This window comes from Eleginops maclovinus, chromosome 4 (assembly GCF_036324505.1).
Source record: "Eleginops maclovinus isolate JMC-PN-2008 ecotype Puerto Natales chromosome 4, JC_Emac_rtc_rv5, whole genome shotgun sequence".
In the NCBI taxonomy this organism is placed as follows: Eukaryota; Metazoa; Chordata; class Actinopteri; order Perciformes; family Eleginopidae; genus Eleginops; species Eleginops maclovinus.
This window is the reverse complement of record NC_086352.1, coordinates 23,637,989-23,663,150: the sequence shown is the minus strand read 5'-3', so window position 1 is coordinate 23,663,150 and position 25,162 is coordinate 23,637,989. Positions and strand designations below refer to the sequence as shown.

At 38.9% G+C, this 25,162-nt stretch overlaps 1 protein-coding gene across 3 annotated transcripts in view; it reads right to left on the bottom strand.

The window, feature by feature from the left end:
• map2k5 (mitogen-activated protein kinase kinase 5) overlaps positions 1-25,162 on the bottom strand; it is a 49,425-nt gene that overhangs the window by 8,341 nt on the left and 15,922 nt on the right. For 2 of the 3 annotated variants that reach the window (XM_063881942.1, XM_063881943.1), the window contains exons 9-21: positions 22,538-22,577; positions 22,374-22,442; positions 21,650-21,731; positions 20,588-20,649; positions 18,825-18,873; positions 18,645-18,718; positions 17,508-17,558; positions 17,320-17,391; positions 15,726-15,755; positions 11,081-11,107; positions 10,726-10,758; positions 5,630-5,691; positions 4,410-4,455 (exon numbers count right to left, since the gene is read on the bottom strand). In XM_063881942.1, the coding sequence (XP_063738012.1) occupies positions 4,410-4,455; positions 5,630-5,691; positions 10,726-10,758; positions 11,081-11,107; positions 15,726-15,755; positions 17,320-17,391; positions 17,508-17,558; positions 18,645-18,718; positions 18,825-18,873; positions 20,588-20,649; positions 21,650-21,731; positions 22,374-22,442; positions 22,538-22,577 (697 nt within the window). The remainder of the gene's footprint in view (positions 1-4,409; positions 4,456-5,629; positions 5,692-10,725; positions 10,759-11,080; positions 11,108-15,725; positions 15,756-17,319; positions 17,392-17,507; positions 17,559-18,644; positions 18,719-18,824; positions 18,874-20,587; positions 20,650-21,649; positions 21,732-22,373; positions 22,443-22,537; positions 22,578-25,162) is intronic. The other variant, XM_063881944.1, reaches the window with a different exon arrangement.

Below are 25,162 nucleotides of genomic sequence, written 5' to 3'. Positions count from 1 at the left end.
TGAAAACTGATGCAGTAATTGGGCAAAACTTGATGCTACCAAGCCTCTTTCTGTGTGTGTGTGTGTTTATGTGTGCAAGTCTAAACTAGATTTAGGGACAGTTAGACACAGGAGGGGTTTTCTTTGTGAACCGTGGGGCTCATCTGGTGTCTCAGGGGTTGAATGGGGGCTGCAAAATGAGTGTGTGTGTGTGTGTGTGTGTGTGTGTGTGTGTGTGTGTGTGTGTGTGTGTCTATGAATAGAGAAGCTGAATAGGAGGGTTGCATTGACAAGGTGCTAAAAGGCTGTGTGAAGGCTTCTAGCTGGGGAATGAAGGATGATGAGGAAGAGGGGGGAGGGAGAAATGAAACGTCCATCAAACCACATTCAAAGAATATAAAGGCATGGGATGCACACTTTGTTTTTTTATGTCTGCTGTACACACACACAACACACACAAAATCAAGCTCACAATTACACCAATTGTTATTTTTCTTACTCTAAAGCTTAATAAATACATGGCTAGGCCTTGTATTTAAGGAGAAGGGGGAGGAGAAAGACCTCAGACTGGATAGGTCATCACCAAATACCTGCAGCTCACGTCCTGGGAGCGGGCCAATGGAAAGTCTCCTCCTTAACTGACCAACGTCATTAGCTTATGATGACAGGATAGAGTGTCCACAATGAAAGATGCATTAGTATAAGGGGAGAAAACACACTTCCTTTCCTCTCTCATAATTCAACATGGGATTATATTGAAATGGACTTGAAAGTAATGGGGGATACAGTGCTCAGTTAGATATTTCTAATCAATGATTTAGCGTCCAACAAAAATACAAACAGTTTATGAGTGTCATGGTGTAAACCATCTGGGTTCAGATCAAGTCAACGTTTCCATTGGTGTTAGGGTAACAAATAAAAATGTACTTATATTGCTATAAACTCACAGAGGGTTAGGATAGCAAAATAACTTACTTAGGATTGAAAAACTAACCTTCGCTAACAATCTGATAATTGAAAGAATTTTCTAAATCCCTAATGTATCAATAGAAGCTTAACAGACTAAATATGTTGAAATCAATCCAAATAAATCAAGTACAGGACGTTAAATGGAGATATTACCTCTGTATGAGGAAAATTACATGGGAAAAAAATTGGATTTAATTTGCTGAATTTAATTTCACTTCATTGTAACACTCCGCTTTCTCAGCGGAGGTTTAAAAACATGAGTGGGGCTAAGAAGCAATGTTTCTTTTCTTTTTTTACAAGCTTAAACATATGTGTGTAGACATTTCTGAAGCAGATTTTATTATGCTGTTGGCAACGCAAAGACACTAAAGCCAATAAAGGAACAAGCCATCAAGCTAGGGAACATAGCTGTACACAAAGCCATTTTTTAAATATGTTATTGGTAACAAAGTGTTTTTTGCGGCGTTTCAAAAGTAAAACACTGAGTATTAAAAACCACTAACCCTTTTTGTATTGATCCCATTCTCCCCTTATTCTTGTTGGGAACATATTTGTAGCATTATGTAAGACACAGGTTTCCTATCACTGAACGCCTTAGTGTCGAAAAGGTCTATCTTTAATAGGATAAAATATATAACGTATGAGCAAAGCATCCTGAATAAGGAGGTGTAGCACACGGTGTCAAGCTTCAGGGACAAAACCCATCAAGAGCAGGCATGCAATCAAACAGCAGCCCTTAAAGAAGCTCTAATAGGATAAAATCCCAGTGAAAATAATGACGTCAATAAAAGCTATACCAGTGATTAGAGAAACCACACAGTGAAACCTGATGAGCAAACTAGAGCCACTAGGTGAGTTTGTATGGCCATAAAACAACATTATTTGCTTAATGCGAGCACTATTATGTGAGTTTCCTGTATTACCTTCCAGTAGAAATGAGATGCAGAGATACAAACTGACTGTAAAGCAGAGGGAGAGGAGAGAAGGGGAGCTGTGTGTGGCTAGGTGCATTAACATACAGATAGAATAGGTAAAGAGTTTTAATGTACTCAGGAGGCTGGGAGAGAGGGGAGGTAAAGTGAGAGGTGGGGAAGAAAGAGGGAATGAGGAGGGGGAGAGAGAAAGACAATCAGCAGCCGGGTGCCACAAGGCAGGCATCCATGACCTTATATCTCAGTTCATTGAGGGCAGAGGAAGAAATGAAAGGCCTACAGGAGGACAAAAATATAGGTAAATGAAAGACGAGACGAATGGAGAGAAGGTACATCTGAAAGAGAGCACAGGGACCACAATACATCTCAAAGAAGTAGGGCAGAGTGAGACGAGGGTTAGAACAAGGAAACATTTACCACATTTTTTGGCATATCCAGATTGCATTAACATTTTGCATTGGACAGCAATAAAAAGACAAGACATTTGAGCACATTTGCAGTTAGTGGTTACACATCACACCATGCAGATGGGTTGGTCTGGACCCACACAAACAATCAAATTACTTAAAAATTAGTGACAGTCTTTTTTAAAGATCTACCTTAAGAAATTAATCTGATTTGACGGCTGTTTATAAGTAACCCAAGTAATGGAAAAGGTGAAAAAGAGCCAAGAATTCCGTCTCCTCAAGTATTCATATTATTGTTCAAGGTACGACTGAGAAGATGTGTGAAGTGGGCATTCAGCCAGACTTAGTGAGAAGAAAAACAAAAGCCTCTGTACTACAACAATTATATAGACAGACAAGAAGAACATTTTGGTGTCAAGGTGTCTATCGACACACACACTGGAAATCGCTGAACAGTTATTATAAGAAAAAGCAACCCACCACGAACACAACAAGCTGAACTTCTCCAAAAAGAAGTAGTGCATGTTCTCCCTTCAGAGAAACACTTCTGTCTGGAGGCAAGAATTCCCAGTGTGTGTCTAGACAACATTTCCCTTTACTCCCCCTTTCTGGTGTGAGACTGAGAACATACAATCTGTTAGCAGCTCTGCATTTACACCCTCCAGCACTCCATCCCCACAACATAAACCCTTACCCCTCCTCTCTCTGCGGACCTAACTGTCGCTGTCCTTGTTCCTAACACAGAAACCAGAGCATGTCGCAACTCTTAAAAGGCAGTTAGTGCAAACTGCTGCAGCCTTGTGAGCTAAAGCCAGAACAGAAAAAAAATCAAAACCACACTAGAGGCAGGCCTTCAGATTGGCGTGTACACCATCAGCCACACTGACAGGAAGAGTTGGAACTTAGTAAAGTCGTCTCCCTTATCTATAAAACTCTGATGCTACAGTGTTAACGTGCAAAGAATCTATGACTATGGCATTTGAGTAATAAAGCAACCTAAAAAGACACAAATTGAGCCAGAGATGGTACAACATACACACTGGCCGGTTCTTAAGTTTGATCCTGTTGATAGCTTTGTATATTTTAAGTGGTACTACGATCTATGGGATCTTTCACACTGTACTCATGCTATAGAGGACATGCCATTTTCACTGGAACACAAAAAACAAACAAACATCCCAATAACTAATGCTGGATCAAAGAGAAGTTATCGCAGAGTTCACAGGAAGTCTCAAAAGAGCCTGTTTAAAACAATAAAGAGCATAACAATTTGGGGTTTTTGATTTGATGGTCTATTTCAACGATACGACTTTCAAAATAAAGCTGATGAATCTACATACAGTATTAAGAAACCCTTAAATGTAACTGGATTTGTATGCGGCATCTTTTATGTGATCTTAAAGGGTTGAAAATCATTGTATTGCAACTGTACTGTACTATAGGAAACAGAGGGATGTTATCTTTGGGTTTACAGAGAAATGGGGGAGCTTTTGGCTCAGGCTGGTTGGCCTTTATTTGGGACGCATCCTCCTTCCGTCTGCAGGGCATCTCAGCCTTTGTGGGTGTGTAAATGAGAGGCAAATTTGTCCATTAAGACAGAACGGTGGTATATGAAAGCAGTCCATTTACTGTTTTACCATTCCCAATCAGACTGGTGAAACCGATCCGCAGGTTAAAATAAACATCTTATATTGGCAAACATTTTTTACCTAACAGGCACAGACCCAGTCCAATTTAAAAATAATTGCCTTTTGACCCATCCTAAAATTTAAACTACAACTATTTGATTCCTCTACAACAGCTAGGCCTGATTAATTTGATGTTGACTCCAGAGGGGTGAATTAAATTAATTATTGAAGTAGGTCTCAATACTACCTCAAGGTTTCTCTCTTACATCTTTCATCAGCAGCAAAAAGTTCATTACTTTTGTTTTCAAACAGAAAACATGACTTTGAGGATCCTTGATCCAGAGGACCCCAATCTTTGTAAAATATACAATAGTATTTTCAAATAGTAGAGTTAATAAAATAGTGTTTAATTGAATTTGTATCTGTATGTACAGTTATTCAAAACTTGTATTTTGACCTTGGAAGTGTTTAATAGAAGTCTTTGTTTAACTCACCATGAGGTTATTGGGGGCAGGCCTCTCTTTGGGTTGCCGTCGCATGCTGAAAGAAAGTGTAAAAAGTGATACAAGCAGACCACTAATCAAACTGTGTTTGCAAATGAGGTGTTTTGACTTTTATCTTGGCGGCATCATTTTCAATTATGAAGCTATTGTATATTCAATAGGACTCATTAATATATATAACATTTTCTTCAATACATTCATTTATTGAATATTTCAATTGATTTTTTTTTTTTTTAGAAAACTGAAATTGAATCAGTAACCACATACTGTAAGTAGATTTATTAGATTAATGTGTGTTTTGTGAGTGTCCTTTATAGTATGTGCTGCATATTGGGGACTTTGAGGAATTAGTGCAGGGGCCTCTCTGCAGTTAGTCATGTCAGTAGTTTATGTATCACAATGAATGGGCCATGACCCTGTAAGAATAGCCTGGGAGGAGATGCTGCCTGCCCTGCACCGAGGCAGGTACCTCAGTCTGTCCTGAGAGAGTCGTGCCCCGTTTAAGTAAATAAAGCAGGCATGGGGGATAAACAACAGATGGTACAACCAGGTCCTTAGTGTGTAGCGCACACACACACACACACACACACACACACACACACACACACACACACACACACACACACACACACACACACACACACACACACACACACACACACACACACACACACACACACACACACACACACACACACACACACACACACACACACACACACACACACACACACACACACACACACACAGCATGTGGTTTGGGTGTGTATGTACATGTTTGTGCAACTGTAAAGGTTACAGGAGACTAATGAATCAGAGGCAAACTCAGGGTAAACATTGTCTTTGTCCTGTTGCATTAGATGGTTCAATCATTCCTTTTTATTCAGCAGCATTGAATATCATAGCTAAAACCACAATGCATTAACACACAGGCAAATACACTTTAATCCCTTTGCATTGCCATTATACCTTTGATTCATCTACCATAATTTGGCTCATCTATGTCAAATGCAGCTTCTGGTCTTGTAATTGTTCAGCGTGGCTCTGTGGGGCTCAGATGGCTGACTGTGCCACGCATATTAAGCCATTATTAACTAGAATCACAAACAGTGTGCAATCAACAGCCATTTAAAATCTGAACGTGTTCATTGAAACGATTTCTGTGTCTGTCCTTTTAGAAAAAAAAGCGTATTGAATAGTAACTGACTTACCACTGAGTGATGAAGTGAACAAACTTCTCACTGAACTGGCCCACAGGAAACACTGGAGGATCCTGTGGAGAGGAAACAAAACAACTGAGAAAACAAGAAATATCGTATTCAAGGATGAAGATTACCTGCTGTACTGACTGAAAGATACTGACAAACATAACTGCATGAGTTAACATTATCCTACCTGTGTTGTGTCATTTAATCTCTCATAAAACCAGAGTTTAAACCTAGTGCAAACATCCTTAAAATGTTGAATTGGTATTTAGGGTTAGTTTGAAAAATGTAATGATGATCATGGCTTTATGAAGTTGCACCAGTATGTCAGAAAGGATCAAACTTAAACCGAGATTGAATAAATAATAAATAAAAATAGATTTTGCTACATTAGAGACAGAACAGTTGCCAGATAAACTGCCATCACCAGCTTGACATATCTTACCCGTCAACATCACTTGAGAAATTGTATTATAATATAATAGTTTTATATAAAAATAGCTAGTTTTGCCAAATACTTTAGCAATAGGTTTCTACCAGGTTTAGTGCTTAATAGAAAAAAAGTAAAACATATCATTTTCAGTCTATAAGTCTATATCGCGCTGAAGAGCCTGATTGAGAGTTAAGTATTTTCCTTGTAAGAACACTTTGTGTCTGACTTCAAGGCTGCAGGCTCCACTTCTATGTTTTCACGGAAGCGTTGAGTGGTGGTCGGTACTCGAGTTGTTCAACACTTGCTTAGTGACGCAACTTTTGTCTTGTTGGGTTAATTAATCAACGAGTATGGTGACTCATAAAGGGGGATGACCTGGCGTATTTGAAGCCGTCATCGTTTAGATTCCCACCATTACTGTATGGTGATTATGTTGAAAGAACATGGCTTGGATTCATGACAGTTATCCCTGAGAAAATATAACATAATCTAACTGTTTTTGTCTTGTTACCAGCACGTATAGGTAAAAAAGCTGATGTGCCCCTTTTTTTAAGTGAGCCAAGATGCTCTAAAAGTGCCCATACAATAAATAAAATACAAATGAATTTCTTTAGTTGATTTAAATAGTGAATGTTCATACTATCAGTGCAACTGGTACACAGACAATCTACAAAGGAACATTTTGACTAAAAGACAGACTATGAGGGGTATTTGATTAAATGCGACTTCAACTCACAAAGACATCAATTTTAGTAAGAGAGTAAATTTTGCTGCTAAAATGAACATGATTAAGATGTGTGTGTTAGTGTGCATCAGGCTAGTGACATGTTGTCAATGCAGGGTCTATGAACCGTGTCATGTAGAACAGCTGGGCCAGACTGACCCTGTATTACTGCCCTCACCTGATTACTCTACATGTGGATCACTACATTGCGAATGCAGTATTAAATTAACACATGTATTCTCAGTTTTAATGAGAATATGATATAATGCGATATGTAAAGTAGGAAATAGTGTGGGGAAAAGATACCTTCAAAATATTTGAATGATTGTTCTAAGAAAGTATTGTGATTGATGGAATGGTAATCTATATCAATATTTATTTGTTGCTTTAATGAATGTCTAAACTGGAAATAATTTCAACACAATTTAAACAATAACTGTGATCACTAAATCTTACATTACTGTATTTGACACAGTTTGCTGTATGTGTAACATATTCACCTCCTGACCCACCAGCATGAGCACAAGACAGATGTTTACCCCAGATAAAAAAGGTACTATTATATACTATAGTTGCCCAGTAGGATATTGGTAGGCGTAAGTCCTACAATATAGGAAATAAACAGAACAGTCATAACCAATGATACTTTAAGCTCAGACATGAAAACCAAAACACAAACTACTCAAATATTCACTCCAATCATAAAGCCCGAGTCTGCAACCAAGCGTTTATTCAAATGCAGGGAATTAAACCTCTTCGCATCTGAAGCCCTGCTGTGCCATTAAAAACACCTCTGGGCAGTGTTCGCTTTTCCTTAATGCTCTGATCGGCAGGCTCTCGCAAAGCATGATGCATGAACCCATTTAAATTAACAAAGGAATGGGTTCCCTTCTAATCTCACTGCACTTCACAGTGCTACCGCCGCTTGGATGAGCAATATATCATAGCACATGCACATAAACACACAGGTATGCACAAACAAATGCCCTTGAGCAATGCACGCCACAAGCCTGAGTGTTCACTCCGTTTAGAGAGAGAGAACCAAATCATTTGCAACCACTGTATTACAACCTGCACACACTCACACACGATCTTGACTACACAACTAATGCATGTGTTGTGTAAGCTAAATCTGATACAAAACCTCTCTCTGCACTTTTCCCACATATTTGCATGCACATGCAGCTTTTCACAGGCACAAACACAAACAAACACATTTATGCATGTATTCATGTCTCCAGCTGAGAGGAACACCGCTGCAGCTTTGATGTGGCAGCAGGCGATGGCACAAAAGACAAGCAGGCTGATGAAAGTGACTAGTCTGCGTGAATTACTCCTCTGGTTGTCAATGCGCTCCACTATGAGACAGAACACACACACACACACACACACACACACTACGAGGGTACAAGGGTACAAGTAAATATACATGTCATTGCCATGAAGCAATTATTAGGCAAAATTAGATCAGTAATTACAGGCTTGAAAATAAAGTGGGAGTTCTTTATTAGTGGAGCCACTTGCTATTCAACAAATAGAGCAGAGAGGCACATTAATGAGGGTCGACAGCGGACAGATGGTGGGAACAACTACAGAGAACTTCTCGTTCAAGACCTAAGCTGAATAAGGTAAGCATGTTTCTCTGCCATACACAAATACCATCCAACATTAAAAAGATGACCTAAGAGAAAAGCATTTTCTACACAGGTAACCGCTGAATATTGCTTTTGTTTTTCCAACAATGTTAGTTTCTTTCTCCTTAACTCAATATGAATTGCTTTCATTTAAGTCATTTATACCAAAACAAGGGGCTATAATGAAAGAAAAAAAGAGTGGCAGACTGTTACACTCCACCCCCCACCACACACACACCTCCAGCCAGAATAATATTAATGATCCACTCTATCCAGCCTATTACTCATTCAGCCATTAAAGCAACTTTCAAATCCCCAGTGGATAAGTCACACACAATACCAAAGCATCACAACCAAAGAAAAAAGTATATGGATCTACAGTTACTATTTACTAATGGGCAAAACTTACCAAAGTTCAATGAGTCAGGTATAATTAATCCCACCTGCCATAATGTTGAAGTCAGGTGTGTCTGGCTCAATTAAAAACACCTAAGCATTAATTTAACTATTCCATGGGATCAGTGCTAGTCCACAATACCTCTAAAAGTTATGCTATACAAATAATGACCTTTATTTATCCAGCATATTTCAAAACAACATGTCTTATGATTAAATGAGGACTTTTCAAGTCTGCAACAAGGAAAATTCAATCAGACAGGAAGCAGTCCAGCAATATAACTGGGTACTACACAATGACATTATGTAGAGCTGTAATCCATGTAACAATAACACTGAATGCTGTGTTTATCTATGATATGTTCCAGCAACATCAAGGGCTGAGCCTTGGGGAACACCACAGTTCAAATGGGCCACATAAAGGAGATAGTCCTAAATCTTCAAGAATAAATTATTGGATTAATAAGATATGAAGAAGTGCAGCAATGGCCTAATGTGAGTTTACTTTTCAACCTGATGGAATAAAACAATCGACTGTGACAAATGCCAAGCTGACATGTAGATCTAGAAAGAGGACTGCTCTGGTTATTGAACTGCATATTAAACTATACTTTCTCACTCTAGTGTCGTCCCAAACATTCTCTGAGGCACTTGGTCAAAATAGTGCTTATCCTCTTGTCTCTTCCTCCAAAGCACTGCATTAGCTAGGACAGTAAGGTAGTGCTAGCTCACTAGGGGACAACTTCAAATGTTTTATCGCCTCAAGGGGAGAAACAGGGTAAGGCACAGGAAAATTTGTTTTGAGTGATGCCTCTGTCTCGCAGACTAATGAACAGTTCAGCCCGGGTCAATCCATTACAACCAAAAGCATTTAATTATTAATTACGGCCAAATCTATAGGCAGTTAAGGGCAAGTGACATTGTATGTTTAATGTCTAATATGGCTGGAGATGGGGTTTGGGGGGCTAGTTTAGGCAAGAGAGGTGTTGTGGCATTTTTGCTATTACTGAATGTCAGCAAATAACTCGCTGGTGTGGAAAGGTTGTGATTTTTGCTTTTGATAAAAATGAAAGTGGTGTGAGCCTACATATCCATATACACAGACTTATTGAAATAACATGTCAATTCATAAGGAAATGTAAAAATGTGCGTATTAGGATATGAGGGGAAAAGTGAGAGCATTTCAGTATCAGACGTTAGCTACAGCAGGTAAACAAATTAGAAAGCAATGGGCATAATTATGGCAGACTTAATTTAAAGCCTTATTTCATCAAATAATGTACATCAAAATGTGGTTACAGTATGTTCAAATCAATTACAAGAGGGCAATTGTGACATTGTTGAAAAGTGAACAAGATTGAATGAAACACGTTCAAGGGGCAGGTTACCTTAACATGCTGTGTTGGCTCATAACTTTAACACAAAATGTTTAATATATGTTTTTCCCTTCTTACTGTGTCTTTTATACATATGTATGTTTATGTGTCTTTATTTAAAAAAAAATGTTATGCCTTTTATTATCAAAACAAACACACAGGGCAGTCATAAGAATGATCCTGGTTAAACAATTGCTTTGTTGTTGGTTCTATAGTACACAGAATGGAGAGCTCTGTGTGTGTGTGTGTGTGTGTGTGTGTGTGTGTGTGTGTGTGTGTGTGTGTGTGTGTGTGTGTGTGTGTGTGTGTGTGTGTGTGTGTGTGTGTGTGTGTGTGTGTGTCACTCGTGACAGGTCCAACCTCAACAGTAATGTGCGTGTGCATATGTGTACTGCCTGAGGCAGTTGCATAGGGTGAAGGGTTGAGTGAATGGGGAGTAAAGCCGCCTGAGTGGTTTGCTTCATTAGGAAACAAAATATAAGCTTTCCGGGCCATTAGGACTGACTTTAGATGCAAAAGCACATAAGACGACGACTCACCTCATCAACGATGCATTGCAGTAACTGGAGAGGCTGGAAGAGCAGAGACACAGGGAGATGAAAACATGGAATTTCACGGCAATAGGGAAAATCAATAGTGTGATAAAAAAAAGTATCTACTTAGATTAATCAAATGCAGCGAGATCAGGCAAAGCAATCCTTCAGCTCCTGCATGTTTTTTATTATTCCATAAAGGCACCTAATGTATTACCAGCAGTTTAAGCATGATCTAATATTTCATTGTAAAAATGCAATTTGAGTGTTTATTCAAATGAGAGAGGCAACCAAGAGTAACAGACTGTAGTGTGGGAGACCTCTATTTTCTTCCTTCCTACTCTAATGCAATAAAACTTACCATTAGAGATCCTTGGTTTTTCTGAATCTGTAGGGCAAGACAGAGAAGAAGGGACGAGGCAATATGTAATTAGCGTGTCATAATCAAGACGATACACTTGGACACATTATGATCACTAGGAGAAAATTATTTCTTTCCTGTTGGCAATTTGTGAGTATGCGTTAACACCATTTACATAATGAAAACACACAAATGTTAATGGCCTTGTTCTCATTTGTAGAGAATGGGGGTAAAAGATCCACTAATGCTGATTTTTAGAGAAGTACTTTATTCATACCCTCCAGGTTATCAAGATCTGCTGGGATAACTGTTACAAACAGTATGAGCAAGCTTTGTGATGAGCATGCTCATCGTGTCAGTTTTACAGGTGCAACACTGCCAGTAAACAGGCCAGGAGATGGTTAGTTACCTACATACATGATGACAATAGGGTTAAAGCTATTGTTTCTTAGACTTGAAAAACCCAAACAATTGATTTGTGTGCAGATCTTTGAAAGTGTCAACAAAATAACCCCAAATAAATAGTGTTGAGTGGACAAAACTACTAAATGAACATCTAAGATACTCAATTCCTCTTTGAATTAGTAAATGCACTTCTTATGTTCCCAATCAAAACATGATTGGACCGAGTCTTTGAAAATAAGAGCTAGAATAGGAACTCTTAATATGTTAAATATAGACACTGAGAGAGTGTCTTGTTTAATGTAATGTAAATCTAAGTGATACTACAGTGGAAGTGCAGAAAGCATTTTGTTTTCCTCCTTTAAACCTCCAGGGCTGAATTCATCAGGACAATCTGTTTTAATTTCCAAATGTACAACTTACTCATATAGACTGAGTGCTATAGGACCTGAAACCTATAGTCTCAGCTAAATGTCTAAGAATGTTTGGTAAATAAATTGCTATTTTCTCTAGGTCTTTTGACAGTGCATTAGAGCACTTATTGATTCACTCAATTAAATACAGGTTTTCACACACTGCAAATACCAAGAGGCTCCTAAACTGCCTCTATATCCCGTTTTGCCTGATTCAGACACATTAAAAGCAACTATGGAAAACTAATTTGTTCAGAAATAATTACTAGGACAAAATAGCGTGCTGCTCCAGGGGTTGAAATTGGATAGTGGGAGACTAACTTATTCAAGCATAATTGAGCACTTATTCTTCTTGTTCTAGGTAGATTGACCGCACATCAAAAAGAGATATTTAAAAATTAATTCCTATTTTTTCTTTTAACAGTCTCTCATCACTGCTGGCTGACTATCTGGTAGACATATCATTATCTGCATGTTCATCCTGAGGGTAACATTGTTTATATCACAGTTAAACGTAATAAAGACTATAATTATGCATATCATAAAATGTTCTTTGTATAAGAAGAAGGAAAAACATTGATGTTTGACCAGAAATGAGTTTGTGTTTGCTGCAGAAGTTGGGAATGGACCCACATCCTTTAGGATTGTGTTTGAGAGCAACTGTGTGAGAGAATGTGTCTGTGTGTGTAATGCTAAATGAGGACTGTAGTTGTGAAGAAAAACAGCTTCGTGTTTGGCTTTGTGACAATTTGTGAGCCACAGCAAGCATTTTTGGTTATTTGAAAATATCACAGTGGGCTCAGTGTGAAAATAAGAAGTTTTCATTTTTGGATGTCAAATGATTTCTCTTCCTTTTAACAGCAACACAAAAAACACTTCTAAAAGATCAGATGGCCGTTTCCCTCCTCAAAGATGTTCAAAGATATTTCTTCAAAAGGTAAGGAATCAGAAAAGTCTCCCTTTGTGATCAAAATCGGCAAGTTCTACAAAGTTTGACATTAATTGTTTGGTTATGGGCAAGGGCAACCCCATACTGGCACAATGTAGGCTCTGTGTTCTTTTCTTTAATGTTAGCATGAAGTCTCTAATACTGCTCAATTTAAATTTGTTGACGGAAACTTAGATTGGCATAACCTGTTTGATAATGTCAAATGCACTAAGTTATACAGACCTTTTTCATAGCTCAGAAATGTTTGGGTGACAACAATAGCTACCGAATGTAGCTGTACACATAATTTAAAGTAATCTAAAGCCTAAAACAGGGGTCTAATACCCAGAAATCTCATAAAGGAGGACATGTGACCAAGCAAAAACAAACAAGTTTGGAGCTGTGGAGTGGGTATAGGATGCTGAAAAATTACAGCAAAGATTGTTTACAACACTCATAGAGAACTACAGAACAATTTCTTTCCATTTCATTTGAGAGGGAAGAACAAAGTGACAAAGGGAAAGCGTCTGAGCCTTTTGATGGATGCAGTGATGTGTAATGGGAGCTCCTGAAACATACACACAAATAACTGACATGGTAGTTCATCCAAAAATTAATTCAAATTTGAGAAAAATATGACAAAATGGAGAAACAAAAACAACCATAGAGCAAACAAATCAATCAGAAGCAATAGTGCTGGCGGCTGTATACACATCACATAGGATCTGGTGTCTTCAAAGACTTTCAGAGCGAGCCGTGCAAAAACTCCATTAACTCCTGACAAAGGACGCAAATGAATCCCGACATGTGGTGAAGTGGAATTAAAGAGACCATCTCTAATCATGACAAACATGAGGAGATGATTCCACTGTGCGTGCTGCACAAAGAGAGGAGGGGTAATGCATCAACTAACCACAAATGAAAGTATCACAAACACATACTCTGAATGTAAAGGCTGAACCCTAGACCCCACTCAATGCTAACATTTGCTTTTCAAAAACGGGAATCATGAAAGGCTAAAAGCCAAGACCCAACTTTAATAACTCATCCAGTTTATTCCACTAGTCTACAGTGGAAACAAGATCCCACAGATTATCTTTCATCCTCTCCAACTCCTCCCTCAGTATGTACTAAAATGTTCTCTGTGAAGTGTAGCAGGGGCTACAGCTGTGCCGGCGTCTGCAAAAATGACAGTTTAGGCCCGAGGACTTTGGCTAGCTGCGCCTGACGAGCTGGATCCGAGCGCTCTCGCCACACCGCTCTGCCACAGCCTGCAGGTGAACTGTCTGCAGTACCATATGGAGTTAGGGGAAAATTAACACTATGATAAGGAAAGCTGCATGACAGTGGAGAGCTTCAACTACAAACTGAGAGGTGTTTTCTAATATTTTGTCTCATTTCTATCAATGAGGGTAGAATAAACAACCATTTATTTTCAACAATAAACCAGCAATCAACATGATAATGAAAGCAACAGCCCTCTAAAACCGGACATGCCCTAGGTTGTAGTCACACACCCAAGTAGAAACACAGATCGATCATTGTGTTACATTTACATCACTATACAATTCAAGTGCTCTAAAACACACCTATGCTCCCTTACACAAAGATTAGAATATGCTTTTCATAATGGCTCAAGAACTAAGGATCAACTCAGAAAACAAGTGAATAGCTATATCACGACTTAGTGTTCACTGTACGCAACTAGGTGCTGAAGTAAATGAATAAAACACACCTGGGTTTCTCTCAGCAGATAATAGAGAACATTAATAGGATAACATCTTTAAGCTGAAGTGTTTCTAACACTGACATCCAACACATTGACATTTGAGTCCAAATAAATGCTGATAATTGAAATCTCATATCACATTCAGTTCCAACGTTAAGTAAAGTGGTTTACTCCCTCCCACAAAGGATAGTTGGCATAGTGAAAGGAAGCCGTCAATTAGGCAATCCCCGAGCTGATAGAGCATCACACTTGGTTGCTTTAATCAACCGCAACAAAGTTTCATTTAGGGTTAGCTAACCCTAACCCTAAAATTACAAAAAAAGGTTCACCAAAGCTAAATGTAGAACATAGTTAATCAACCAAAAAGTGTAAACTTGTAGAGCTCATATGTTGAAATGTATGTCTACGTAATCATACTTTAAGAACAAACAGTTTTTTATTTATTTCTTCCCATTTCATGAGGGCAAGCTGCCAGGAGGTAACCTGAGGTAACCAGATTTAGATTGCTCCGATAGGGATTAGTGAGATAAACCCATCTTAAAAGGGCTAACTGAGACTTGATGGGATTGGGAAGTCACTTCAGAGGGTGGCAATTACATTTGAGCAGGATTTTAAGATAAAATGAGTAGATTTACTATTTACCTTTAAGGTTGTTCATCATTACTGATTTATATAGTAATATAGATGACAGAGAATTATATTTGAGGTCAAAAAACTCTTGATCATGCTTAAAGTGCCTTTAAGCAATACCTCCCGCTTTACTTTGTTCAACCTATATTTTACCAGAACTACTCTCATTGTGATTCACAGTGTGCTTTACAAGACAGTCTTGGCAAAGACGGCAGCATAAAACTTTTCATATAAAAGAACAGACAATGCATTTTAAACAAAACAGCAAAAATAAGTAAGCATTATGAAACAGAAACAGTTGATCATTGTTAGTGAAAATGTTAAAAAGTGTAACAACTGTATAACTTTCAGATTATTTTGTTTTTTAATCAAATAGCAAAAAGTTAAAGCAAAGAAAATGCAATTTACAACAAAAACAGCAGTTTTATCAGTGAGTTAAGGAACCTGATAGTATCATCTTTCATCACAGCCACATGGATATCTTTAAGTAGAGATGCCTTAAAAACAATTAGCCAATTCAATTCAACACTGAAATGAACTCACCTGTGGATAGGGGAACATGCCTAGCGCCAACTGTGTAAAAAGAAATAAAAAAAAAGTGCTACAGGATTGGCTGACATTTTCTTTAGACAGTTTAAATAAAAATGGAAACTGGAAGAGGTTGGGTCAGTACTGGGCCTGTGGAAATATCTTAAATACCTGTACAATTTTCCAAATTACTATGCTGTATGCCATCCTGAATTCTGTCAGACGCTTCAAGTATAAACTGGAAGTCACTGAGCAGACAACAGGTTTTTGCTTTTCATTGAGACCAATAAGACAATGGACTTGGTGTGAAAGCAAAAAGGAAAAGCGCCTAATTGGCAATATTTCATATTTAAATCCCATGCTGAAAGGGTTAATGTTAATAATAACATAAGTAAACCGTGGTCTGTGTGGAGGATAGAACGGGATGCATGAAGAGTGTAAGTGTGTACACACCTAGCACACCTCAGAAATGTTAACCCTGTGTCAACATTTATTTAACAAATGACGCTATAAAAAAGGTAGAGTGTCTTGTACGCCTGCTGGATTGAAACCCAAACCTACTAGAAAGGCAATTATGATTGATTTGTACAATTGCATTAAATGTACTTAAGCCTTTCCATTGTCAGCGTCTTAATGACATTAAATTCAAGACACAGAAGGAAAATGCTGCTAAAGCTGTTGAAGTCTGCCGAATTTGGGACTTTCTGTCTTTGAGGTAAGCTTAGTGCCCTCCTGCTGATTACACTTCCTCATCAAACAACCTCAGCTATTAGATAATAACCCCCCACGATTACCACCTGCGGGGAATAAAACTGTGGGATGTAGAGAGGCAAGACGGGATTGTGGCACGGTTGTATATAATGTGTGTATGTGTGTTATTTTGGCTGGGGGTGGGGTGACAGCTCTCCCTGACATTTGGCAAATCACACGGGGTGAGCCTTTTTCATCTTGGTCAAGGGCAGCTTATTGTCAACATTATGTTATTAAAAAGTCAAAATGCTCACAGTTTTTCCTTGAACATAAATAGACCAACTAGCAGGCTGAAGATCAATCCCAATTTAATGGGACTTAGAGCCATTTCATTTGGCTTAATGCACAACCCACAGCAAGAAATAAAGAGAACCGGGCCAGGGGGGTCCTCTACTATACATCTTTATCACACGGAGATCATGTCAATACTTGTGACATGGCTGCTTTCCTCTGAACACATCTATTATTGTTATAAATGTAAAGATATTAATGATTATTGATTTAAAGAAAAGGGGAGGCAGGATCCAAAATCATTTGTAATACTGCAGAGGGAGAGCTGTGGACAGGAAAGATGGTGGATCAATAACGTCAGCGGGAGGACAAGAGACCAGGGAATGTTTCAGTTAAAAGTTTAAAGCACAGGGTGCCGGTCAAGCTACACATATATGTATCTTTAAACTCAATGAGCAACAGCCAGCCTTAATACTAAATACTTATCTATTGGAAATGTATTTTCGGATTATGTTATTACAAAAAAAACTGACCACTTTGCTATAATTTTGTGTCACCTCCATCAATCTCCCACACTTCTTATTTGAGTACAAATGCCAGCTATAGTGTAATGTATACATTGTCCCACCTCCATGAAAGAGATCCCCACACTCCAGACATCTGCGTGGATACCATACTGCTCTCCAGATATCCTCTCTGGCTGTGGAGCACAAAACAAACAACAAGGACAAATGTGACAAAGGACAATAACCTCATATCTATTTGTACAACTTGAAAATGATTTGAAAGAGAGGGGCAACTGAGAAGATCACTCACCGCCATGTATGCATTCGTTCCAACATACGTTTTCGCAATAGAATTTACCAACTGCAAAAAAAAAGGACGAAACAGTGGATAAGCGGATAATAATTTAACTTTATTAAGCACTGCTAGAGAGTCATTCCTCTGTTGACTTATATGTGGGAGAAATGTATTGATATGTAAGGTTGATATTTTGGGATGCTTTCAACCCTTGCACAGGGGAACAGGAGTAAGACAAGGAGACATTAGTGAGTCTGTGTGTTTGTGTGTACAATGCCACATGCCATCAATGACAGGACTGTGATAATGAGTGTCTGTTCCCTCATGGCCTGCGATGTGAGAGGGGGGAGGGAGAGTGTGTATGTGTGAAAGAAACATAAACAGAACAATAGAGTAAAGATTGGGGGCAAGTCAATGTTACAGTGTCCAGCTATCTGTGCAGGGTGTAAAATTCACCTTGTATCTCCTAAGGAAGTGGAGGTTAAAAATGGATGAAACGATGGTTGGTTGGTTGGTTTGTGTGTGTGTGTGTGTGTGTGTGTGTGTGTGTGTGTGTGTGTGTGTGTGTGTGTGTGTGTGTGTATGTGTATGTGTGTGTGTGTGTGTGTGTGTGTGTGTGTGTGTGTGTGTGTGTGTGTGTGTGTGTGTGTGTGTGTGTGTGTGTGTGTGACACAGTCCTCAGGGTTGTTTTGGGGAACGTTGAAGGTCTGTCCCTCATGATTTCATTTCAAACACACACTCACCCACACACACACAATGACTATGGCTATTGTCTGCCACCCACGCTTTCCCCACATCCCCTGAATACATATCAATGAGGCTTTGCCGTGGCGTGTGTGTGTGTGTGTGTGTGTGTGTGTGCAGGTCATAATTATAACAAGTGATTTTTTTGGAGGCTGCAGAACAATGGTAGTGGGGGGGGGGGGAGTTAATGGGAGAGGAAGACCCTTGGGAACCCTGGGATGTTTTGAGTTGAAAATGAAGGCAGTGATTGAAATGTTGACCATATGCACACACAGACACACACAGACAAACACACACACACAGACACACACACACGAGAACTACAGTGATGCAGCTATAGACAATTGTGTTTCTTCTTCCATTCTCTCGCTCGCTCTCTTTCATGCTCATATAAACAAATCAGTGTACCTGTGTGCTGACACCAAAGTCACAGAGCTTGACTTGTCCTCGGGTGTTCACCAGCATATTGGAAGGCTTGACATCTGCAGAGACAAACTGCTTGATAAAACTGCAACATCAGCACTGTACAGCCTGTCGCTATCAACTCATTTTTTTAATAACACAGCTCCCGCACTTTACCTTACTCACCTCTGTGAAGTATCTTCAGGCTCCACAGATACGTCAGCCCTTTGACTACCTGAAGGCACAGATGAAAAAAAAAAAGCAGATGAACTTTGGCTTAAAAAAGCCAATGATCCTGTTTACATCACAGAAAGGCACTTGCTTTTATATTTATTTATTGTAGTTGATATTCGTAATCACATCTTTTTCAAAAATGGAATCTTTATAATAATTCTCCCTGCCAAGAATCCCACTACTTACTACTCCTACTCACTCAGCGTAGATGAGAGGGGGATCTAGCTGATGTAGAATAATTAATACCAGGGTAAAGGATCCTAAAACTCGTTACAGTTGAAAAGTCTAGACTGAACTTATAGACTGTGTATTGGACTGTGGTGAAAAAAGGAAGATCTGAGTTGCGCAATGAAGCTTGCAATTTGCAGCTCAATCTTTGTTACACTCCTCCAGTCTGGTCAAATAATTGGGTAGTCACTGAAATAATAAGACTGCAGATACAAGCAAACAAGAAAGTGTTTCTTCACAGGGAGATTTGTGTCTCAGGAGCTGAGCAATTACGGTAATTGCTCCTTCACATTGAAAAAAAACCTTGTTCGTTAGGGCACCTAGTTAGTTTCAACATGTACAAATGACTGGGAGGAGATACGAAAGGTAAGATGCACACAGAGAGTAAAGTGAGTAAGATAAGAGTCTTTTAAATTTGTGCAGCCATACAACAGTCATAAAACAGCCATAAAATGATTACATTTTTGTATATATATTACTAGTTTCCCAATGAGTAATCCTGCTTTTATTCATGTGATGCGAGAGCTGATTCTATCCTCTCGGCTGCTGACATCCGCCTCTGAAGCATGGCAACTTAAATTAAGAAAGCAAAAAGCTGTCTGAAGTCTCGCTGCCTCAAAAGGTGGTGGTGTGAGTGGAAATACTGCAGCGTGCAGCTTCACTCGCACCCTCTTTGGTGCTTTTCCTTTTGTGATAATTAACAACTGTGACAGTGGGAAGGAGGGAAAGCTGTGAATTAGAATTAACACTGACTAAATAGCTGTCATTGTTTGATTACGGACAAAGTTAAAGGGCGGGAGACAGAAATGACAGGGGAAGGGTAATGAGTTTAGAAAAAAAGAGACATGGATTTATCAACATCAAGGCCATTTCTGTTAAAATACTAGTTTAACTGAGAGTAGAAAGAGAGGGAGGACGGGGAGGATAAGGGGAATACAACACTGACTTAGTCCACCACTTCACCAAATAAAAACCAATTGAGAAATTCACACCTGTGGTTCTCTTTTGTTTAATTTCCTTAATAAAAGGAGTTTTTTTCCTTAGGCCGGTTCTGCATCCCATAAACAAATAACAGGTTGCATTTAAAACTGTTGATGCTAGGAACACATGGGACAATCACACATAAAATATTTGTTTTGGAAAAAACTGTCAAGTCTAATGCTTATTACTTAGTACTTGACATCAGGACAGCAGAAACTCCGCATATCATCCGTCGCTGAAAACGCATCTGTTTCGATTGTATCTTGGCAATCAAATTCTTGCCAAAAAAGAAAAAGCACTTTTTAAGAGTTAGCTTAGGCCACCTTAGGCTCTTACAATGGTATGACTTGCTTGAAGTGAATATATGTGCACTTTCCTTGTTGTTGGAAGTTGATTCTATATGTTTTTTTGCATTTATTGTAAGTCGCTTTGGATAAAAGCATCAACCGAATAAATGTAATATTCAAACTACTGAAAGGAAGATAAAGTATTTCATTTAAACTTACTGCCACTGCGATCCTTCCCAGGACATGCTCTGGAATTCTTTTGTAAACGTCTAGAGAACCACCTGCCAAAGACAAATTATTTATTCAAGCAGTGATACAGCATAACACATTTACTAAAGTTCCTCAACAAATAACCTCATTGCCTTGTTTGCACATAAAAAAAGCAAAATTCAAACATGACATGTCGGTTCTCTTACACTGAACCTTCACACAAAATATATTTGAAACATATTCATAAGGAGGAAAAATTATGAGCACTTGCAGAATGCGGAACTCCCAATCCCAAAATGTTTCAATGAAAACTTGTATTGTTTAAAAATAAAAACATCTAAAATATAGAAAGAACACAAAATAAAAAGAACTTTTCAAATGTTTCCAAGTCATGCACAGAAAAGCTGTCCACTGCAACACATGTAAAACTGTTTAAATGCAGAGGACACATACTTGATATATTTAAAAATGTACTTAAAACTATAGTGAGTCTAAACAGTAATAATTAATTATAAATTAAACTATAAATTAATAAATACATTAATTCACGGTTCCTTCACATGACATTGAATTGTATTTGTTTAACACTTATTTGCCATATAAATAAAACAAGAAACAAAAGGACAAAGTCATTGATGTGTCTTTATGCTGACAACTTTTCAACTGGAAGTGACCGATAAAAAAAGTCCCGAAGCAAAGAGTGCTGAGAGGTTAGACAGGCTTTGCTGACATGCTGGCAGATGTGTGAAACAGGGGAATCACTGCATTAACACACACTGACAAACACACGCGACTTAAAACATAGAAAGTCCCTCATCTCACACCAGTCGATACACACACGTACAAACGCACCTACAAATGCACTTTAGTCGAGATTTATCGCGCCCTTGTAGCTTTTAGCACACAGGCATGCTAAGCAGCTCACAGCGTAAGACGTTTTGTTGATCTGCAGAAGTGTAAATGGATACACAGCCGAGAGACAGAGAACAGTTCCCCAAAGTCTCCTCTACACAGCTGTGGCTAAAATGATAAAACACATGATCTACTGGCTCGAGCCACAGAGAAACTCACCGTCCATAAATTCTGTGCATATGGATATCCTGTTCTCTACAAAAAAGGCACTGAAGAAAGTGATGATATAGGGTGAATCACACTGCAATCAAGAGAAGAGACATCAAGGTCATTAGAGAGCATGAAAAAATATGCTTCATTGATAACAAATAAGCAAAAAGTCAGAGTTTGAATGCAAAAGTGCTACAGTAAATCTAAATCGTGCCAAGTTCCTCATGTTCGCCTGACGCTTTAGTGATTGTAGTTGGTGCAAAAAATCATCAACAGCGTCAATTTGAAGTCCATCAGATGTTTGAACTTGGAAATAAATATTATTTATTGGCAAAAATATTGCATGATAAGAGGGCTACCAGACCAGAGAAGAAACACATCAATAAAATGAGTACAGGCCAGCCAGCTGACCTCATCTTCATTGCTCATCTTCAGTGTTAATAACATACAATGCATTCATGATCATTATGAGAGAATAGTCCTCACAATGATTGCATTCTAGGGGAAACACAAAAAAAAACCCTCCTTATATGCTTGGTAAGAGTTTCACAGGAGGTGATCAGTAAAGTCACATGCCTAGACCACGTGTGTTGCATGTGTTTCCGTGTATCCCTGATCCCTGGCTTACATTGTAAAACCAGAAGCGATATATGGTGCTTCATCAGTAAGACTTGTGGTTTATTTACAATGTAGATCCAGTTAAGGGTTGTTTTTGTAAAAAGTTAAAACGTACCTTGTAGAGAATTTCTAATTCTGACATGATCTGCTTCTGTAACTCGACCGTGATGTCCAGAGGAATGACCTGATATAAAACATGGTGGGAAAATAATAAGTTTTGTTTATGCTTAGGTCACTTTAAAGAGCATTCACGATCATCAAAATTGAATGAGTTCTTACCTTGACAGCTAAAACCCGCTTGCCCAGAATATGGTAAGCTCTAGAGTGCGAAAAGTAGGGTGTAAAACAAAATAGTAAAAGACAGTTTTTACTTATTTTTCTCGTAAATAGAGTCTCTAGTTTATTTGTATATATTCCAAGTAAATAAGTGTGATCATAATGTTTCTCTATTAATGTAGGGTTGATGTATACTTCCCTTACATGAAAAACCCTTTACCCCTGCCCCGAAAAAATTGTGTAATTTTCTGATGTGGTCCATAAATTACAAATTGTTAAGTAATGTAATAATAATGTAGTAAACCTGCAGATGACATTAACATGATGGGTAATACAAAGACATAAATAACGATGCAATAAAACTCCATAGATCTCGTAGATGATGAGTCTTATTAGAGTTTGAACTAACATGACTAAATACCACTCTCATTTCTCGCAAAGGTCAGAGGTTACCACCCAGAACCAGATCTAGTCAGCCCTATCACTGGTTGTTCCAGACAGAGTTTTGAGTTGCAAGTGAAGCAGTAGCCCCAGACTGGCCCCATAATGACTTAATTATCAAACTCCTTATGCCAAACACCGGCTTTAGTTACAGCCCCTTGAAGGTTGGTTTACGGCACCAGTGACAACACCTCAGGACCTCTCAACAAACAATCCTCAAGGACGAATACTGTCCAACAGCTGTCAGGTGATGGGGATGAGGAGAGGCCCGCGTACGTCACTCGGCCCGGTTAGCTTTCGAGAGGGCTTAGTGAATGTGATACCTGGCTACTCAGCTGTCCTTGGGTCTAGCAGAGAGAATGCGTATGGTGCAAGGTGTGATTAATGCGTCTTAGAGTAGAGTATCACATAGCTCTTCGGCCAGACACCTTAAAACAGGACCAGGCCTTTAATTAATGCCATGCATTAGTGCCATGTCAAGTATTTACCCAGAGTTGGAACAAACACTGGGATCTGTACATAGAAGTGCAGTGTTGTATGTGAGCTATGGTTTACACATCTTTAATAACAGTCTCATTGATGCTGAAGTCGAAAACAACATAAACTGCGGAGACGGTGAAAAGTATCAACTAGCTATTACCAAAAGTGTACACGAAAGGCTGAAAAGAAAAATGTAATAGTAAGAGTGTTTTTGATCTTAGGTGTCATCGTCTGTTAAAAAGCTATTTGCACATAAGGCTGACGGCCTTGTTTCCATTTTAATGTCTCGATCTTCCTTTAAGCTACAATCAATATCAGTTAAGCATGAGTGCTGCCTCTTAATTAAGATGAAAATGTTAATTGAGGCAGGATTTCAGGGGTAGACATGTTAAGTACTGGCTCGGGCAGGTTGTGTGTAAAGCAGCCTGAAAAATGATTAAAGCAAGTCATCTCCATGCTGAACAACTTGTATTTTCAATGAGAATTCTAGACATGCTGAAAGAAAAACCCAGCTCGTGGAGGAATGCATCCAACTACTGCTTTGACACATGAGATGAGTAAGTCGGACACCAGGCGTACAAGATTGCGTGCGTACATTTTTGGTGTATGCACCGTTCATGTAAAATATCCCTTTTGTCTGCAATTTACTTTGGCCATAGTAAGGTCAAGGTAAACAGACATTAAAGCTACCCATTTAGTGTGTCTTGAAAAATGCTTTACATAGGAATATGGAGAAATATTCCCCTAATATAAATTCAAGCACAATATGTGGGGGGTTTTCTATATTACCTAATGTATGTCTAAAATAGAATACAAGAGTTTCCAAAGTTTCTACAAATACGTGGGATGGGACACGTTTTAGGGCCTGGAGATATAGTGTGACTACTGCTTGGTTAAAGCTTTATTCTCAGACTGTCCTTGGCCCCCTCAGGGCCGAGCAGCCTTTTATGAGTTACATTGACAGGCTTATGACTGCGGGAGACATGGGGACAAGGTTACATAGCCACCCCCCGCCACTTCCCCTGATCTGACCTCAGTAAACGTGCCCCATTGCCTGGATCTTATTTACACTCCAGCTCGCTCTGTAATAAAAGCTCCATCATGCAGTATTCATAGGGCCCCTCTCCATGTCTCTGAAGTTAGAGAGACTGGCCTCCTGGATCAGGGCTAACGTGGTGCTTTACACTGCCACATGGCTGACGGGACACCTTTCTCTCTCCCAGACGCTCTCACCTGATACGGCCATAATAGGTGTCCTAACTGACACAGATGAGACAGAAAGCTAAACACATTCACAGGCCTGTATGTAAACACACAGCTATACACAAGTGTTTGCTGAATATACAGCATTTCAGATGTTAGACTGATAACAGTGAAAGGTCTGTTGTCTTTATATCTGACCACACTAAAAAAGTGAAAGACGATATTCCTTAATTCCGTGAATGGACCATTAGAAAACGGCAACAATCTCACACATATCCATACACTGATGGCAGGGGCTGCCACTCAGGGTGTCAATAGAGAGTGGTAATGGGTTCAGTGTCTTGCTAAAGGAAACTATTTGACACTCCAGAACTGGAAACTGATTATTGGATGACTGCACTACATCCTGAGCTACGTCACCTTCCTGGACAATGTCAGTGTTGCCTTTAATAGGTAAGGACAGTAGGAGCTGCTAAAACATACAACTTGCTTAAGCGTACAACA